This window comes from Furipterus horrens, unplaced genomic scaffold (genome assembly GCF_987537825.1).
Source record: "Furipterus horrens unplaced genomic scaffold, mFurHor1.1.pri manual_scaffold_2, whole genome shotgun sequence".
Classification (NCBI taxonomy): domain Eukaryota; kingdom Metazoa; phylum Chordata; class Mammalia; order Chiroptera; family Furipteridae; genus Furipterus; species Furipterus horrens.
The window spans coordinates 43,894,558-43,916,000 of record NW_028327172.1 but is presented as its reverse complement, the minus strand read 5'-3'; the positions used below and the strand labels follow the sequence as shown (position 1 = coordinate 43,916,000).

General features: G+C 35.4%; 1 protein-coding gene across 1 annotated transcript in view; it reads left to right on the top strand.

Moving 5' to 3' along the window:
- Positions 1-20,802, top strand: part of RRM1 (ribonucleotide reductase catalytic subunit M1) — a 39,088-nt gene extending 18,286 nt beyond the window's left edge. The window contains exons 9-19 of the mRNA XM_090264665.1: positions 841-924; positions 2,154-2,315; positions 2,690-2,769; positions 3,468-3,669; positions 5,430-5,579; positions 5,785-6,006; positions 13,917-13,993; positions 16,607-16,742; positions 17,797-17,892; positions 19,010-19,198; positions 20,187-20,802. Coding sequence (XP_090120791.1) covers positions 841-924; positions 2,154-2,315; positions 2,690-2,769; positions 3,468-3,669; positions 5,430-5,579; positions 5,785-6,006; positions 13,917-13,993; positions 16,607-16,742; positions 17,797-17,892; positions 19,010-19,198; positions 20,187-20,375 — 1,587 coding nt within the window. The 3' untranslated portion in view covers positions 20,376-20,802. The remainder of the gene's footprint in view (positions 1-840; positions 925-2,153; positions 2,316-2,689; positions 2,770-3,467; positions 3,670-5,429; positions 5,580-5,784; positions 6,007-13,916; positions 13,994-16,606; positions 16,743-17,796; positions 17,893-19,009; positions 19,199-20,186) is intronic.
- Positions 20,803-21,443: the final 641 nt, after the last annotated feature.

Below are 21,443 nucleotides of genomic sequence, written 5' to 3'. Positions count from 1 at the left end.
CAATTAATATGTGATAAAACCAGGATTTAAGTTTTAAACATTGCCACTTCGTGATGTAAATTCAAGCCTTGCTAGTTCAAGATTACTTGAGAGCCAAGATAATGATATTAGGTAAGACAGGGATTTAAATCCTATCTCCACTACTTACTAGTAGTGCCTAGTGCAAATTATTTACAGCTCTGTGTTTGTTTCTTCATCTGTAATGTGAAGAAGATATCTATCCTATAGAATAAAGCTAAAGAGTCCAGAAGGAAACCCTTCCATTATGTGGTGTTTTGGAGGTGCTGTGATATATACAGCACTTTCACATAGTAGTAGTGTGAGCCATTGCTCACTTACCTTTCTAGACTGTTCAAAGGTTTGCCTTGGGTTAGGATTATTTTTGAAATTTGATGAGGTTTATTCTAGGTCTTAGGAGTCTTTATTTTCTTATCTTCATTCTAGAATCCATTTATTGCTGAGAATCTCTATTTACCTTATTTGTTGTCTTGATTTATCCATTGCATATAATTCTTATAAGTTGCCTTGAATTCTTTTGGGAATGATCTTTAGATGGTGTGGAATTTATACTGATTTTTTATCCTTTGATTTGTAATTGTTATGTCTCAGTAAATTAGAGATGCCATGAAATAATTTTGTATATAATTGCAATTTATAAACAACATTTTGTTTATTTTATGTTGGGCATTATGTTTTCAGAGGGGAGATAGAAATGGAGAGCAGGTAAAATTTTATAGACTGGTAGAGAGTAATTTGTTCACTCTTGAGCTATTTCGTTCTTTACCTTGCTGAGCCCCCTCTTTCTCCTCCAGATGCCTTTATTCTCAGTCTCTCTTTCAGACTAATGGCAATTCCAATGGCCTTGTACCAATGCTGAGAGTATATAACAATACAGCTCGATATGTGGATCAAGGTGGAAACAAGGTATGCTCTGTTACTTGAAAGTACTGGAAATCAGAACTAAAAACAGTTAGCCATGTGTGCTTAAAGTAAGATGATTCATTGTGTGTTTCTAACAACTTGGCCTTGTTTTTAATTTTAAAATCAGTTTAATGAGTATGATTTATTGTACTTTAAAGTGCACGCACTCAAAATGTACAGTTTGATAGGTTTTAGCAAATGTATGTACATGTAAGATTACTACATCAATCAAAATAAAAGGACATTTCCATCACCACTAAATGTTTCCTCACGCACCTTCATATTAATCACCCCATTCCTTCCTACCCATACATACTGGCTGCAGGCAGACAGTGAGCCAGTCAGCAGCTGTTTTACATATTTGCAAAGAATTTCTAAAGTTGTAACATTAATACCTAACCATGGAAAGGAATTGTTATATGTCTTTTAACTTTTTCTCTAAAAAAAACAAAATGGCGTATTTTATAGAGGAAAAGGTAAAGTTGAGAGGCTTGGGTTGTTTATTTCAATGTTAACCAGCAAATTTATACAAAAGCTATCTCATATCACCGGCTATTTTTTCGTAGTTGAATATGAAAATGAAACAATTTACAAAGTTTTTTTTACAAAATCCTATATTACTCTCAGTTTTAAGAATTGTATAATGCAAGTGCAAACTTGTTATTGGTCAACAAGGTTTGGGCTTAAAAACACAAGTATTTTTGTGACTGGTCAACAATGTGTTAATATCATCAGGATAGCTTGCAACTTGAGCCTGCCTCTTGTGCATATGTAGGCATACTAATCACCTCTTAGTTTATAAACTTCTCTCTGGTGTACTTCAAAAAAATATGGGGACCTTGATAAGACATTTCATCTTTTTGACTTTAGTAAGAACATATCCTATTATTGTCAAAGTTAAAATGATTTTCTTTGGGCTTTACACATGTCATATAATATAAAGTGAGCTGGACAACTGAAGAGGAAGCTTTGTCTAGTTCATGGTATCACTTTGGACAAGTTATTTAATCTTTCTGTTTTCACATTTTCTTTATGTCAGACGATCATTTTTACTCTTACGATTGCAAAAAAATGGTACTACTTAATATTTTCATAGTTCTTATTTGTATTATCTCATTTAATTCATTATTTGTAGTGAAGATCCAAGGTGATGTTATAAAAGTGCTTTGGAAAATGTGAAGTTTCTTTGTTTTGTTCTGATTCTGAAAAGAATGATGATTATTTACTATTAGCGACCTGGCGCATTTGCTATTTACCTGGAACCTTGGCATGCAGATATCTTTGAGTTTCTTGATTTAAAGAAGAACACAGGAAAGGAAGAGCAGCGTGCCAGAGACCTCTTCTTTGCCCTTTGGATTCCAGATCTCTTCATGAAACGAGTGGAGACTAATCAGGTGAGAAATAGGTACCTGTTAGTGATAACGACTCAATTCACATAAGCTTTCTTTTAATCATCTTAAATCATGCTTAGGAAGAGTCCATCTATATGTTTTGCTATGGAAGGCATTTTGAACAAGTTAAGAGTTGCTATTCCTGCTTTTTTGATTTTTATTCTCCAAAGCAGATGCAGTCTGACCTATATGCTTAAAAGGCTGTATACAAACCGGCAGAACTAGATGTTTAGGCCTGAGCCTAAAATGGTTATTCCTTCAGCAGATTTCCAAGACAGTCTATGGAAGACACCCTGTCCCTTACAGTGTTCCTAATGGATTATGTATGGTTGGTTATTTGAAGTTTCTCCTGGGTGGTACTATTCTTCCCTTTGTAGGACTGGTCTTTGATGTGTCCAAATGAGTGTCCTGGTCTGGATGAAGTTTGGGGAGAGGAATTTGAGAAGCTATATGAAAGGTATGGGAAATATATCAAACAAATAATGTTTTACATGTTTTTCTCTTATTTGGGGGATCCACATTTCAAAACTGCATTGTTCATTAGTCAATTTCTAGGAATATTTGGAAGCACCTAGGAGAGAATATGATTAATAATTTTATTTTGGTCTGGTTTTCTTCCTGAGTCTTTAACAAAATTTTATTTTCCATCTTTCTTAAAACTCGGGGACATGTAAATGTTGCTTGAGTTTTTCAATTGATGCTTTTAAAAATGAAGGCAGAGAATTACCAGGGTTATTATTTTGTTTTGCCAATGTAGTACATTTGATAAAATAAGTTATGCTTTATAGTGCACACAGCAATCAAGATAAACTAGGACAGTACATGTCAATAATTCATTAAATTATAGCACAATAGTACTACTTCAGCACAACTTGACTACTTTGGATTTTGTTCCTTTTTATTATGGGAAGTATTTTTGATTTAGGGAGATTGGGGTGTATTTCAAGGGATTTAAAGCTGCCTAGCTTTCTAATGAGGCTGAGTTGTTGAAAATCTGGCTTTAGTGAGTAAAATGAGTACCATATTCCTTATTTTTTTTCCTTAGCAAAATTTAGTAACAAAGAGTTTTTATAATATATTTTAATGTCTTTCTTCATGTGATCTGTAATAAAAGTTCTTAGGGAATTTAAAAATAACATTAGGTTTCTCTTTCAGTTATGAGAAACAGGGTCATGTCCGCAAAGTTGTAAAAGCTCAACAACTTTGGTATGCCATCATTGAGTCTCAGACAGAGACAGGTACTCCGTACATGCTCTACAAAGATTCCTGTAATCGGAAGAGTAACCAACAGAATCTGGGAACTATTAAATGCAGCAACCTGTGCACAGAAATAGTAGAGTATACCAGCAAAGATGAGGTATGTAGAAAAACTTCTGCCTAAATCTAGTACTGAGAGATGACTCTTAGGAGGTAAAGTTATTGTTTGTGAATCCCTCACTTGATTTCACTTGAGATGGGTGAAGGGAATTTTCATAGCATAAGGGCACTAAAATAGAAATTACAAAGGAAAGAAGAGGTGTGATCTGTGCCTTTGAATATCTTTTAGTTTAAGCCAAGTAGAAGACAGTCAGCTGTTTCTTTCTTCCTTTTTTTTAAAGATTTTATTTACTTATCTTTCAAGTGAGGGAAAGGGAGGGAGAAAGAAAGGGAGAGAAACATCGATGTGGGAGAGATACATTGATTTATTGCCTTTTGCATGCCCCTAACTGGGGACCAGGCCTGCAACCCAGGCATGTGCCCTGACTGGGAATAAAACCGGTGACCTTTGGGGTCTCAGATTGGCATTCGATCCACTGAGCCACACCAGCAAGGGTGACAGTAAGGTGTTCTTATATACACATTGTTGTAATAGCCTTTACTTGAGAAAAATAGTAATATATAGTCATGGTAGTTGAGGTTAGACACAAAAATGTGTTAGGATGCTCATTCAGTTAAAATAAACTTATAGAGAGAATCCTTTCCATTAATGGTGATACAAAATTTTAATCTCAGAAATGGGGAATAGGTTTAGTTGATTTTTGTTTTTAATGGGTTTATGGAAATCTTTCATTTGGGAAGAACAGCCTGTATGTCAGATCAGAGATAGGGTTTGGTTTTATGCAGAGTGTCAAGTAAGTTTGTTTTGATGGAGCAATACATTAAGGTCTGGTGTAGGGAGAGAAGGCTTTGACCAGGGGAATGGAGTTAGTAGGTAAAAGCTGGGTTATGTTACAGGTAGGAAGCCTGTGTAGGTTTCTGAAAGGAAAATAGCATTAAAATGGTAGGATGAGAAGGATAGATCTTGCTTCTGTTATAGTGTGGCTTGGTATGAGAAGAGGTTAGCAGTTAGCTTAAGGAGATTGTTGCAGTAGTTGGATGACAGGCTGCTTGGATATTAGATGTAAACTATGAAAATGAGGAAGGAGCAGATCACAAATTGTAGGACTTAAAAAAACATGGCAAATGAAAAATCAGGAAGGAAATGTAAGAGTTAAATGTAGTGCTAAGGTTGCAGTTTAATTCAAAATTTATTGAGCACCATCTATGTGTAAGACACTGTATTAACTGTTCTGGGAATATAAATGAATATGGCTCAACCCCTGCCCTCTTGAAGTTTAAAATTTAATTGAAGGAAATAGACATACTCAAATAATTATTATATAAGATAGATTATATTATAAAGACTAGAATGACCCCTTTTAAAACAAAAATCAGATCATTCTGCCACACACCACTCTTTGACTTTCCAACCCATCCAGATCCTGTTTTTGTTTTTTTTTTAAAAAAATTGATTTATAATTTATATACCAACACGTGTTTTATGGCTATTGTATTGGACAGTGCACATCTACTTAGATATACATAAAAAATTATAGCACAATGTGATATAAGTCTGGTAATAGAGCCACATACAATGGAGCACAGGCTTCTTATGTCACTGGTGCATGTTACAACTCATATATATGAATAGGTATTGGGACTTAGAAATGTACTAAGGGATGATGAAGAGGGAGAAGTTAAAGATAAAAATGAAAATTTTTAATGTCATAAAGTGTTAGAGGCTTATATGGTAGTGTTATCAACACAGGGAGGAAATAAAAATTTTGTGATTATTGACCCTTTTTCTTTGCATTCCAGGTTGCAGTTTGTAACTTGGCCTCCCTGGCCCTGAATATGTATGTCACGTCAGAACACACATATGACTTCAAGAAGTTGGCTGAAGTCACCAAAGTCATTGTCCGAAACTTGAATAAAATTATTGATATTAACTACTACCCTGTCCCAGAGGTATGATAGCTTTGCTTATCATCACTTATTGAAATCTATGGTGGAGGGAGTTTATAACAGTCTGCTTGCAAGTCACCATTTAAATAGTTATAATTGGAATGGTGTCAGAAAACTGAGATTAAAAAAAGAACGTGTCATTTGGTATAGAATATTGCTTTTTCTGTTCAGTAATGTCTCTTTCTTCTCTAAACCTATTGGCATAAAGGCATACTTATCAAATAAGCGCCATCGCCCCATTGGAATTGGGGTACAAGGTCTGGCAGATGCTTTTATTCTGATGAGGTATCCTTTTGAGAGTCCAGAGGCCCAGTTATTGAATAAGCAAATCTTTGAAACCATTTATTATGGAGCCTTGGAAGCCAGCTGTGATCTGGCCAAGGAGCACGGCCCATATGAGACCTACGAGGGTTCTCCAGTCAGCAAAGGAGTAAGTATATGGATAAATTTTTTCTTCTTTTTTTCATTCTGTGGGTCTCCATCCCCAGGCACTTTTGGATATGGCCTGTATATTTGCTCCATCCTCTACTGGGAGTCCCTTTCATCTGCTGTACCCTCCACCTGCAGTCCCCCCTCCACTTACTGTCTACCCTGTGGTGCTGCTGGCTATAAGGAGGCAGGCCAGCCAGATTGGGAGCTGCTGGGACATAGTGGGCTCTGATGCAGCCTGGCATGGCCTGCAAGTGTGTGGTGTGTGTGTGCATGGCCGGAATACGTAGGTCATGTTGGATAAAATTTCATTTTGTTTGTGAGTTCCTGTAGTGGGTTGAATGGTAGCCCTCAAAAAGATAAGCTTACATCCTAATTCCTAGAACCTGTGAATGTTATTCTATTTGGTTTAAAAGGGTATTTGTGGATATAATTAAGGATTTTGAGATGAGGAGAATATCCTGGATTTTCCAGATAGGCCCTAAATCCAATGACAGCTGTCCTCATAAGAGACACAGAGGAAGAGGAGGCAACATGACTTTGGATGCAGAAATTGGAACGATGCAGCTACAAACCAGGGATGCTGATAGCCTCTGTTGTATTAAATGTGGTCGAGGGTGCGGAAGTAATTCCAGCAAGGAGAATGAGTCGGTTGGAGGGCTGCCGCACGCTCTGGCAGGTCAGCAATGAGCGACACAAAGACCTCTCCTTTTATTGAGTTTTACAAGTATAGAAATCAATAGGGAGGGTAAGGAATGAGCTCACAGGCACATTCCAATATTGATTGCAATATACAATTACTTACTTGGGATTACAACAAAAGGAGGTTAATATATAAACTATAAAGAATGTTTCAACTATCAAAAACAAAAAACAGAAATTCAATCATCTATTCTTTTAAGACTATGGGAATGGCCACACTGTTCCTTAAACATTAACAGAAAGCACGCAAGGTTAAGCACTACCAGCACTACCTGTGCTCGGCTTTGTTTGGTTTCCTTGTCAACATTAGGGAAGATGGAGTACTTAGCAAGATTCCTTTTAAGTCACAGAATGTCTTGAAACCCTGAGGCCTGATCAGTCAAAGACTGTTGGCGCTAGCGAGTCTAGCTCGCCAGCTTGGGTCATAGAACACCTGGACCGAGAGGCAGGAGAACATGCCTCAGTTTAGGAACTTTGATTTCTAGTATCAAGCCTCTAGAAGGTAAAAGAGGCAAAGAACATAATCTCCTCCAGAGCCTCTGGGAGGAACATGACTCCCCCAACATGTTATTGTAGGCTTTTGGGCTCCAGAACTATGAGAAAATAAATTTTTGTCATTTAATTCACCAAATTGTGGTAATTTGTAAACCCAGCCATCAGAGACTAATGCACTTATTTCTTCTGGAATAAAATGGCTATTCTATTTTAAAACCAGTCACTGCTTAAATGACTTAAGAAGAATGCTATCAATATTAGTTTTCTAATTGTAAACTTAGTGAATTAAAACAGTATACATTCAAGAAAGGCCGTGCCTGGATCAAAATGGCAGAGTATATAAACCGCTCCTCTTTTGCCATGATCACATCAAAATTACAACTAAATTATAGAACAATCATCGCTGAGAACCACCTGAAGACTAGCTGAACAAGATTCCGATAGCTAAGAATATAAAGAAGACAAGTCAAGACTGGTAGGAAGGGCTTAGATGTGAACTGGGCATGTCCCACAACCACAGTATGGCAGTTAAGAATCGGGATGAATATCTCAGCTGTGGAGATCCTCCACTGAGTAATGAAGAGTTCCAGTTCAACACTGGGCTCCCCAAACCAGAATATCAGTGCCAGGAAAAGGAGTAGCTATAACATCTGGTTGTAAAAACCAGTGGGGATTGCCAAGAAAGACTAAAGGGCTACAAGAGACTGAGACCTTAAATGACACATCAGACCAGATGAATGTAATTGATATTTTTTTGAACACTTTACTTTAAAGGGGCAGAAAATATATTCTTTTCAAGTTCACATGGAATATTTTCCAGGATAGATGACATTTTAGGCCCCAAAACAACTGTCAATAAATTTAAGAAGATTGCAATAATGTTGAGCATCTTTGATCACAACGATATGAAAGAAATCAGATATGAGAAGAAAACTGAAAAACACACAAACATACAGAGGCTAAAAAACATGCTAGTAAAGAATGGGTTAACAATGAGGTCAAAAAAGATATCAAAAGATACCTATGACAATGAATGTGAAAGCGCAACAACCCAAAATTTATGGGATGCAGTTCAAGCAGTTCTAACAGGGAAATTCATAGCAATTGACAGGCCTACCTCAAGAAACAAGAAAAGTCTCAAATAAACAATATAACCTTACACTTAAAGTAACTATAAAAAGATCAAACAAATCCCCAAGTGAGTAGAAGGAAGGAAATAATGAAGATCAGAGCAGAAATAAAAAGGTCCTAAAAAATAATACAAAAGATCAATGAAACAAAGAGCTGGTTTATTGAAAAGATAAGTGTAATTGCTAATATTTAACAGGACTCAGAAAGAAACAAGGAGAGGGGATTCAAAAACATAAAATCAGAAACGCAAGAGAAGTGGCAACTGACATCACAGAAATGCAAAGGATTATAAAGAAATACTATGAACAATTAATTATATGCCAAGAAATTGAACAGCCTACAAGAAATGCATACATTTCTGGAAACATACAATCTTCCAAAGCTGAATCAAGCAGAAACAAAAGCTGAACAGACTGATAACTATTAAATTGAATCAAAGTGAATTAAAGACTTAAATATAAGAACTGAAACTGTAAAACTTATAAAACATAAGCAGTAAGCTCTGACATTGCTCTTAGCAAAATTTATTTTGGATTTGTCTCCCCAGACAAGGGAGACAAACAAAAACAAACAGATGGGATCACATCAGACTAAAATGTTTTTGCACAGCAAAGAAAACCATCAACAAAACAAAAAGACAACCTACTGAATGGCAGATGATACTCTCCAATGAAACATCTGGTAAGGGGGTTAATATTTAAAATATATAAAGAGCTTATCCAACTTAATACAAAAAAACAAACAAACTATGATTAAATATGGGCAGAAGACCTGAACAGACATTTCTCCAAAGAGGACATAACGATGGCCAACAGTCACATGAAAAGATGCTCAATGTCACTAATCATCAGGGAAAAGCAAATCAAAACCACAACGAGATCTTTTCATACCAGTTAGAATGGCTATCATCAATAAGTCAACTAGTGTTGGCAAGGATAAGGAGAAAAGGGAACCCTTGTGCACTTTTGGGATTGTAATTTGGTGTAGCCACTATGGAAACCAGTATGCAGGTTCCTCAGAAAATTAGAAATAAAACTATTACATGACCTAGCAATTCTACTTTTAGGTATTTACCTGAAGAAATCCAAAACACCAATTTGAAAAAAAAATATGCACCCCTTTGTTTATTGCAGCATTATTTACAAGTCAAGATATAGAAACAACCTTAGTGCCCATCAATAAACAAATGGATAAAGAAAATGTGGCATTTATACAATGGAATAGTACTCAGCCATGAATAAGAATGAAATCTTACTTGCAACAACATGGATGGACCTAGAGGGTATTATTCTAAGTGAAATTAGTGAGACAGAAAAAGAGACATACAATATAATTGTGCTTATATGTGGAATTAACAAAAAATCAATGAACAAATGAAAACGTGTAAACATATGCAAAGACCATATTGATGGTTGCTGAACAGGAGGGGATTTGGGATGGGTAAAAAAGATAAAAGGGGTTAAGAAATACAAATTGTCAGTTGTAAAAATCATGAGTATGTAAAGTACAGCTTAGGGAATATAGTCAATAATATTGTAATAACTATGTATGTTGTCCAAAGGGTACTAGACTTACTAGGGTGATAACTTCATAAGGCATATAACTATCTAATCACCATGTTGTACACCTGAAACTAGTCTTAATATTTTCCATAAACTACAGTTGATAAATAAATTTAAAAAACAACGGGATTTCTAACCCATGCCACAATATGAATGATCCTTGAGGATGTTATGCTCAGGAAAAGAAGCCAAATAGTATATAATTTCACTTATATGAGGTACCTGGAGAAGTTAAATTTATGAAAAGCAGTAAGTACAATGGTGATTTCCAGGAGCTGGTGGGCAGGAGATGGGAGTTTTGTTTAATAGATATAGAATTTCTCTTGCAGGATGAAAAGAGTTCTCGAGATGGATGGTGGTGATAGTTGCACAACAATTTGTATGTACTTAATACTGCTGAACTCTGTACTTAGAAAATGGTTACGGTGTTTAATTTTATGTTATGTGTATTTTACAACAATACAATTTTTTAAATGAAATAATATCAATTTGTTTTCAAACTTTTCCAAAAATTGAAGAGGAGAGGAAAGAAGCTTTCAAACTGATTTGACAAGGGCAGCATTACCCTGCTACCAAAACCAGACAAAGACACTACAAAAAAATGAGAATTATAGGTGAATATCCCTGATGAACATAGACACAAAAATATCTTCAACAAAATATTAGCAAACTGTATTCAGCAATACATTAAAAAAGACATATACCATAATCAAGTGCGTTTTATTCCTGGGATGTAGGGTTGGTTCAATATTTGTAAGTCAAAGTGATATACTACATAAACAAAATGAATGATAAAAATCGTGATTATATTAATAGATGGAGAAATAGCATTTGACAAAATCCAGTATCTACTTATGCTAAACTCTCAGCAAAGTGGGGATAGAGGGGATATACCTCAATATAATAAAGGCCATCTGTGACAAATCCTCGGTAACACTCAATTCTGAAAAAGCTGAAGGCTTTTTGCTTAAGATCAGAAACTAAATAAGAATGTCCATTTTCACCACTTTTATTTAATATAGTATTGGAAGTCTTAGCCACAACAGTCAGACAAGAGGAAGAAATAAAAGGCATATACATTGAAAAAGTAAAACTTATTATATGTAGATGACATACTACACATAGAGAACCCTCAAGATTCCACCAGAATATTAGAACTAATTCATGACTTCGGTAAAGTATCAGGATACAAAATTAATATTCAGGAATCAGCATATTATATACCAATAACAAAATATCAGAAAGAGAAATTAAGAAAACAATCCCATTTACAGTACATCAAAAAGAATTATACCCCAGAATACATTTTACCAAGGAAGTAAAAGACCTGTATTTGGAAAACTGCAAGACATTGAAGAAAGAAATGGAAGAAGATACAAAAAACAATTGGAAATCTATACCATGCTCATGGGTAGGAAAAATTAACACTTTAAAATGACCATACTATGCAAAGGAATCTATAGTCAGTGCAATCCCTATCAAAATACCAATGGCATTTTTTCACAGAACTAGAACATATAATCCTAAAATTTATATGAGCCACAAAGTTCCTGACTAGCCAAAGCAATCTTGAGAAAGAACAAAGTTGGAGGTATCATGCTCCTGATATCAAACTATACCACAAGGCTATTGTAATTAAAACAGCATGGTACTGACATAAAAATAAATAGATTCATGGAACAGGATAGAGAGAGCCCAGAAATAAATCTACACTTATATGGTAAACTAATCTATGACAATGGAGACCGGAACATACAATGTAGTAAAGATGGTTTCTTTAATAAATGATATTGGGAAAACTGGAGAGAGACATTCGAAAAAGTAGAATTAGACCACTTTTTTTTTTTTTTTTTACCATATACAAAACCAAAATGAATTAAAGACTTCAATGTAAGACAAATCACAAAACTGGAAGCAAAACATAGGCAGCAAAGTCCAACATTGATTGCTCCTAGCAATATTTTTGGGATATGTCTCCCAAAACAAGGGAAACAAGAAAAAATAAACATGGGACTACATCAAGCTAAGAAGTTTTTGCACAGCAAAGGAAACCATCAATAAAATGAATTGACAACATACTGAAAGGATTAATATCCAAAATAAATAAGGGACTCATATAACTTAATACTAAAAAAGACAAATTGATTAAAAAATGGGCAGAGGAAATGAACAGACATTCTCTAAAAATGACATATGAAATAAACATATGAAAAGATGCTCAGCATCACTAATCAGGGAAATGTGAATCAAAACCACAAGGAGATCACCTCACACCTGTCGAAATGGCTATATCAGTGAATCAACAACCAACAAGTTTTCTTTGGGAGAATGAAAAGGTAATCCTTGTGTACTGTTGGTGAGATTGTAAATTGGTGCAGCCACTATGGAAAAGAGTATGCAGATTCCTCAAAAAATTAAAAGTGGAACTGCCATATGACCCAGCAATTCCACTTCTGGATGTTTATCTGAAGAAATCCAAAACACTGATTTGAGAAGATGTATGTGTCCCTGTGTTCATTATAGCATTATTTGACAATAGTCAAAATATGGAAACAATCTCTGTAAATAGACAAAGGGATAAATATGTGGTACATATATACAATGGAATATTATTTGACTGAATAAGAATAAAATTTTACCATTTGTGAAAACATGGATGGACCTAGAGGGTATTATGCCAAGTGAAATAAGAAAGAAAATACCATATGGTTTCACTTTTATATGGAATCTAAAAACAAATGAACAAATGGACAAAACTAAAATATGCAAATAATATATCGATGGTCACTTGATGGGAGGGGGTAGTTGGGGAATTGTTGAAAAGGTAAAGGGGGTAAGAAGTTACAAAATAGTCACCAGGATATAAAGTACAATAATACTGTAATAACTATGGGTGGTGTCAGATGGGTATTAGACTTCCTGGGGCAATGAATTAGTAAATTATAGAGATGTCTAGTAACTGTGTTGTATACCTGAAACTAAAATATTCTATGTCAACTGTAATTGAAAAGTTTAAAGAAATGAAGTCTGAAAACATCAACATACATTCATTATCTCAGTTTTCATGGGTCAGGAGTATAGACTCAGCTTTGCTGGGTTGTCTTTTCTGGGTCTCACAAGGGTACAGTCAAGGTGTCAGTAGTCTGTGATGCTATCTGAGGATCGAGGTCTTGCTCTAAGCTCACTTGGTTGTTGGCAAAATTCATTTCCTTGCAGCTCTAGAACTCATGGCATCTTCAAAGCCTGTTAGGAGATCCCTTCATTTCAAGAAGGACTTAGTTTAGGCATTCTTTTGAGGACTTTCATTTGATAAGTCAAGTCTACCCAGGATAATCTCTTCTTTTTTAACTCAAAATTGACTGATCTGCACCCTTAATTACATCTGCAGAATCCCTTCAGCTTAATTATGTGAGTGGCATCCATCATATTTCCAGGTCCAGTACACACTGAAGGGTACATTATACAATGGCCTGTGTATCAAGGGGTGAAGATCTGGGAGCTGTCATAAAATTCTTCTTTCCACACTGCCTTTATTATCAGTTGTATGATTATGTTCCATGTAAAATGAGATGTTATTTTTAGTTCTGACCTTCTTGCTGATATTTAGGAAATCTAATGTGTAGAAATAGGTGTTAGCTAAATAAATAGATAAAGAGCTAGATCTCGGCAATTAAGAAAGAGGATGTTAGAGCAAGACTTTTACTTTAGAAAAAGAATGAATGCATCTCAGCAACACACTTTCATGAATGTTAGGATTTCCTGGTTTGTAGATATATAGGTCCTCTGAGGGGGCTCAGTAGGGACACGGGGAAGAGGTGAGCCTTAAGCCTGCTCATGATCAATATGACTTCATGGACATTGTCTAGGAAAAATCTCGACCTTGTATTCCTGACACAGTTCTACTAGAAGACAGCATTTTTTGGGATTGGGAGGATGGCCAGTTAGTCATTTGTTTGGTTTTTGTCATAGTTTTAAAGTGTTATAGAGTGATTTATCATCAGTTAATTTGTTTATTCCTTAGGTTCTTCAGTATGATATGTGGAATGTCACTCCCACAGACCTATGGGACTGGAATCTTCTCAAGGAGAAGATTGCAAAGTAAGTAAAACATGTAAAGTAGCTTTGAGATAAGGAGAATTCAGGTTTTCCTCCTGGATCTTAAGTAGTTAGCTATTATTTTAACTTCTGAAACTCACTTTTTTCTTCTTTATGTGGGGCTAAAATGACCTATCTGTAGAATTGTTTTTTAAATATTTCATAATACAATTCATGTATAGTAACCTGAAAATTGCTTGGCACAAGAAAGCATTTCAATACATGATACGTATATTATCAGTTGATTTTGTTTTAGAGGGTTAACTACCTAGATTACGTAATTCTTTTTCTCATTAAACCATTATATTTCTAAGAGTGCTTGCTTTTTAAATATGTTTCACTTTTATTTATTGCTTAACTACATTGGGCACATAAATGATTTGTTGAATTGATTGTCATAGGAATAACAGATCTTGGAAGAGGTTATGGAGGGTAATGGATTAAACTGTGTGAAAGAAAATGTAAAAATTGGGTCTTTATAGGTCTTTTAAATTAATAAACATAAGAGATTTGAGGGCAGGCATAATGTTTTACTGAGTGAATAGTGAAAAAAGTTGTTTTCATTTTCCGTTGTTATGAGTATGTCATCTGGGTTAATACATTTGCAAATTTCTAATTTGAAGAAAGAAGCAGTAACTTTAAAATGCTCTTTAAAAAATATCCATTTGCCTTAAAAATTTTTTTTATTACTCATATAATACATGTCCAAAAATTTAGAAAACGCTTTGTGTGGAAAGGGAGTGAAATGAAAATTATGCCAATACTACCTTCCCCCAAAAACCTGTTTGCGTTTTTGGTCTGTCATCCTTCAGACTTCTAAGCATATGTCCATGTGTATTTATGTGCAAATGCAACTTTTACAAAAATGGACCTATACTCTATTGTTTTGTTTTTTTCTCAAAATACTATAGTTTATATATTTTTACATAAAACTTTAAAAATTCAGTGTTAATACATGAATACATACTCATTGTTAATAAAGTTCAAATACAGAAATAAGTATAAGCCCTTCTTCATACCTCTTCAGCTAACCATCTTTCCCACAAAATAAACAAAGAAACAATTTATTCCTTTCCTCAGAGGTAATCATTGTTAAAGGTGTGTATTTTTCTAAATTTTTTTCAGTACATTTGTAGATGCACATATATGGTTTTGTTATATAAATGTGACCAATGTTGAGATGTTCTGATTTATTTTAGAGGTCTTTCCCTTTTAGTACCTGCAGTTCTACCTAATGTTTTTAATTATTTCAGATAATTCCATAGTTTGGCTATATCATATATATGACTTTTAAAAACACTTTCCTGTCAAGATAGCGGGTGGTTTGCTCGATGTCTCACTACTAGAGAGAGTAAAAGCCCAGTTGTACTGATTCCATTAGAATCTGTACTAAGCACTGTATGAATCCAAATGTATAGACCGTGGGAAAGACAAACTCTTTGGGTTTGAGAAACTTAAAACTAAGTAAAGTAAGACGTGACATAAATAGTTTAAGTATATATAAAGGTATAGGTCATAGAACATGTTTGTAGACAAATATTTGTATTCGACATTTAAGTGTTGTCTGCCCAGTCAGGAAAGATGTTCTAGACTAGGTATCTCTTAGGCTGAACTTTGAAGGATTAGTTGAGGGCAGGTTGAAGTTTTCTCAGGATTCAGATACTATATTCTTACTTAAGCACTCCCTTTGGACAGAGAAGGAAAACTCTGACTCCAAAAAACCTCCGCTGCCTTGCGGCATACCTCTTCAGGGGAAAGGCTAAGGGAGTAAACCCCGACAGAAAATCCGGAGCCGGAGTCCCTAAGGCGGTTTGACGTTGTAGTCAATACCGGCAACTCCTGCGGCGCACCTGAAGCCAAGCTATATTGACTCCGTCTTTCCCTTGGATCCTTCAGCTGCGAAGAGAGGGGGGGTCTGCTGCATGGGCAACAGCAGACCCTCCATATCACCCTGCCCAGGCTCTGTAGCTTCAGCTCTTAAGAAGCTACACCATCGTCTCTCGAGACGGACGGCTGCCGACGACTCCCTTTGGCACTGAGTTAAAAGGTGTTAACATACTTCTAGGAACTCATAATTGAAGAGGTAATAGAAGAAGTAAGGAATATACTTGGATCATAATTTTCACTATTCATTGCCCTATTCAGGATAATGGAGACTTGGGATAGATGTCTGGTGTTGACCACGTTCACATCATTATCTAACAAGTGATCGCATAGGCACTTAGAAAAGTGTGAGGGTTGAATGAGGGTTTCCACATATAGGTGGAGGACACTAACAGCCATTTGAGTGTTTCCTTGGGCAAGGTAATATATCAAGTACTTTGATTCCTGAGTGCCACAGTGCAAGTGGCCTTAAGTCGTGGCATAATAAAGATTGCCAGCAGTAGAAATTTTTGTGCTAATTCTGTTTATAAGTCATTTAGGAAGGGGTTGAGCTATACCACCCATACTGTGGAGTTGCATCCCTGCAAGGGGTTACATTTAAAAACCAATATGTGAATATGTGAGTCTAATGCTTGTATTACGTTGCAGTAGGTACATTAACTACAATGACAAAGTAGCTGCCTTCCTGCAGATTGTAGCTTTAGGACCAGCATCTAATCTCCTTTTCTTTAGGTATGGTATAAGAAACAGTTTACTTATTGCCCCGATGCCTACTGCTTCCACTGCTCAGATTCTGGGAAATAATGAGTCCATTGAACCTTATACCAGCAACATCTACACTCGCAGAGTCTTGTCAGGAGAATTTCAGGTGAGAAGATTACAACCAGACCTATAGGGAAATCTTTCAAAAGCCTGATATTGGGAGTAAATGCTAACTTATATTTAGTGTGCCCCTTTTTCTTAGTATCAGGGCAAAGCTTTGATAAAGTGAGTCATCTTTATCCTCATATTGTCCTAAGTTATTTCAGCACATAGCAGACAATAAATATCTGCCAAAAGAATGAATGATTGAAGTTTTTAGAAAAATATTTTATTTATTTTTAGAGCGAGGGGAGGGGAGGGAGAAAGGAAGAGAAACATCGATGTATGAAAGATACATTAATCTGTGCCTCTTGCACACCCCCAACTGGGGCCTGGCCTGCAACCCAGACATGTGCCGTGATGGGGGATTGAACTGGCAGCCTTTCAGTTCGCAGGCTGGCACTCAGTCCACTGAGCCATATCAGCCAGTTGCAAGGGTTGAGTATGAAAGTAACTTGATATTAGCGTTTACATGATTGATTAACCATTCTTTAATCATAGTGATATATACGACAACATTAGAAGTTTAAATTGGTGGTAACTTAAGATATATATAGAAGCATTATTTAAGATAGGGGTTCTCAGCCTTGGTTACAAATTAGAATTTTTGGTGGGTGGGGCCAGTGTTTTTTATTTTTAAGGTTTCCAGGTAATTGGATGTGCAGCTAGGGTTGAGAACCACCTATTTAAAATATTTTTATTTGAATTTGCTCTATGTTGAAATAAATTTCTGTAAGGTTAGGGGTGAATACATAGTTTCTAATTTTTTTTTTCTTAAGAAATTGTATTCCTACTTAGGAAAACAAAAAGAAACCATATATTTATACAGTTTAAGTAATGTTAGTTCTTTTTACTTTTACAAATATATTATGTTTCCTGAATTTAAAAAAAAAATCAAGATTTTAAAAAATGGACCTCAGTGTTATGAAAATTAGAAGTTATCAAGCTAATGTTAAGTAATTCTACAGTGGTTTTATTTACTTTAAGCTTAGGCTCATAATTCTGTTTAGGCCCTGCCGTTGTTATTTATTCCTTCATATCTTTTCTGCTTTTCTATTCAGATTGTAAATCCTCACTTACTGAAAGATCTTACTGAGCGGGGCTTGTGGAATGAAGAGATGAAAAATCATATTATTGCATGCAATGGCTCTATTCAGGTACAGAATGAAAAAAAAAAAGTGAGCTAAGTTGAACACTGGTACCTTCTCATTTACTCAGGCAGTGAAGGGAAAGAATATCTATTCACTGTGGTTATAGGCTTGTGTTCATATAGGCTTATGTAGCTCTGCTTGTGTCTGCTTGCTGTTGCTAGGATTATATACATCTTCACATAGCTATTCCTGGTCTTACCCTTTTGTTTGTGCAATCATACAAAGCAGTGGTTCCTAACTTCTCTGCCCATTAGAATCGACTGGGGAGCTTTCAAATCCTAAAACTTAGGTTGCACCCCATTCCTGGGAATGAGAGCAAGGCATCGGTATTTTGAAAGTACTCCCTAGGTAATTCGAACATGCATCAAAATTTGGGGACCATTGACATAAAGTCTGAAATTAGAGTCAAAATTAACTGAAAAGTTTGGTCGAGATAGAGGACCGATAGTCCAAAAGGGAGAGCCACAAAAAATGTTTAACAATAAATATTTTTAACTGAGAATCAAGAAACATTTATTTGTAGATAGAGGTTTTTGGCTAAACATTGGTCTTACTCGCATTACTGATGAAGATTCCTGTAACATTTCAGTATTTTTTTCTTTTTTTGATAGAAGTAGTAGCATCCGGTCTGTATGTTTTGATGTAAGTTAACCTTGGACCTAAGAAAACCTTACTTATGTCGATTCCAAATGGAGTTTGTGGAGTCCTGATCTATTTAAAGGGTTTTGTTTCATTGCTTCTCTGATCATGTCCCTGCGTGGTATAGCCCTGATAATTTGTGTTTTCTTCAAAGCTTGAGGGTCATTTATTGTTTTTTAGCTCTTTCTTCCCTTTATTAAGTGTCTCTAGCACAATGAATGTTTAGGCCATAAACTAATTTAAAGATGGATCTTAAAGCACTACCACCAGACCGGTATTTTGTTGATTCGATGGGATTTTGTTGGGGTTTCTAAGCCAGAGGTGAACAGTCTTAGGAAACATGATAAGGATCATATTGTATTATACTAAATGGTAGGGTCAGGTCTGACAGGAAGTAGAGGGCCAGATCCTTGGGTCATTCTTCTGTTAGTCATACTGCTTTCATCAACTGGAGTACAATAAACATTTGGTTTCCCTTCTTCAGAGCATACCAGAAATTCCTGATGACCTGAAGCAACTTTATAAGACTGTATGGGAAATCTCTCAGAAAACTGTTCTCAAGATGGCTGCTGATAGAGGCGCTTTCATTGATCAAAGTCAGTCTTTGAACATCCATATTGCTGAACCTAACTATGGCAAACTCACTAGTATGCACTTCTATGGCTGGAAACAGGTTGGTGGAGCAAATCAAGGAGGACTTATTGCCAACTTGGGATATTTTGGAATTGAAAAGTTTTATATTTTAGTTCTCTATTAAATATTGCCACCTAGAAATTCTTTCCCTTCAATTCTAAAATGTTAAAAACAGCCCATGATTTTTGTACTAGATCATTCTCTTACTTTGGATTTTTTTTGTTTGTTTCTTTACAGTTATTTCATTCCTACGTTTAAAACCATGGAGTAACATATAATCGTCCCTTTACTCTCTTTGCAGTCTCTGACCAAGTTTTATTGGTTGTTCCTTTGTATCATTTCTTGAATATCTTTCTATACTCCCACTTTTATTCTTAATTTCTGGTATCTTTGCTGAAGGCCATCTTGTGCACTGCTACCATTCGTAAAATAAAACTTAACACATGTCAACCAACTTCAAGCAACCACTGTTTCCCGGCTTCATCTACAGTGTACAGGCCGATTACATAGCTGGTCATTGCCAACTGTAAAGTCCTGTGATTCTGAATTTTATTCTTATTCCCTGGCAATGTGCTGGGTGTTTATTTAGAATTAAAAGTTTATCTTTTGATAATAGTTGACAAATGTTTGTTGAACATATACTATGTGTCAGGATTGGGGAATAAAAGATGATCTTTATCCTTGAAGTAGTCATAATCTGTTCTTACAGAATCTGTCCCTCTAAATAGTTATAATCTAAGGTAGACATGTTGTTTTAGGCAAACTTGGAAGTCATACACATAAGAATTTTTTAAAAGACTAGAGAAGAAAAACATTTGACATTTCCAGAAATATAAACTTGTTTACGAATAAAAAGAACAGCATATACTCTCTGACTCTAAGCATTTTTGAGAGGGCTTCCTAGAGGAGATAGAATATCAAGATAGCAAACATTTTGACCTGGTTTATGGAAATGTATTTTAAACATTGGTCTTGAATGGATAGTGTTCTCACAGTTTCTCCTAAATTTGTATTTACTTCCCATGTAGGGTTTGAAGACTGGGATGTATTATTTAAGGACAAGACCAGCAGCTAATCCGATCCAGTTCACTCTTAATAAAGAGAAGCTGAAAGATAAGGAAAAGACATCAAAAGAGGAAGAAGAGAAGGAGAGGAACACAGCAGCCATGGTGTGTTCTTTGGAGAATAGAGATGAGTGTCTGATGTGTGGATCCTGAGGAGAGACCCAGAGGGGACCAGCACTTCTTCAATAACCAAACTATCACTTCAGCATAGATAGTTGTAGTAGACTTGCTCGAAGTGATAAGGCTTTTCTGGACCTTATTGCAGCAAACGGATCAATTAATTGATTTAAAATATTGTTTCTATGTAGTATATATATTCTTAAAACTGATACATTAGGAATCCAAGTAGAAGTTTTAGGAATGCGAAAGAAGTCATCTGGCAGATAGGGAGTGATTAAGTAGGGTTTCATTACTCATCTGGCATCCCATTTTCAGGTGACTTCAGTTTTGGTAAAGAGACCTAGTTTTGCTGCATTGACTGGTGGGCCCATAGAAGCAAAGTTGTATCATAACGCATGAGAAGTGCTGACAGAATCTTTATCTGCAAAAAGGTCATTTTGAAATAAACATTTCAGACTTATTGTGTGAGACTAATTTTGTCATTTATTTTAATACAAAGGTGAAATTTGAAAACATTTTTCTGTTCTTTGAGAGTTCAAGGAGGAAATTTTAAGACACATTACTTAGACACTGTAGATATCTGATTTTAATACTTGCCATTTCTCTCTCTTTTATTTTAATTTTTTAGAATAACACCTAGAGTTTATTTGGTTGTATAGTTGGGATGTTAATATGTTTCAGCATTGCTGTGTAAGCTGTGTGTGTCACATTATTCTTTCATATCACCTTGTCCTGGGGATTTTTTTTCATTGAAATCATTTTTATTATTCAATTACAGTTGACATACAGTATTATATTAATTTCAGTGGTACACCAAGTGGTTACATTACATAATTTACTAGGTGGTCATCCTGATAAATCTTGCACCCATCTGACACCATACATAGTTATTAGAATATTATTGACTATATTCCTCATGCTGTACTTTACATCTTCATGACTCTTCTGTAACAACCAATCTGTACTTCTTCATCCCTTTACCTTTTTACCTATACCCCTAACCCCCTTCCGTCTGGAAACCATCAAAGTGTTCTCTGTATCTTTGAGTCTGTTTCTGTTATGCTTGTTTGTTTACTTTGTTTTTTAGATTTAGTTGTTGAT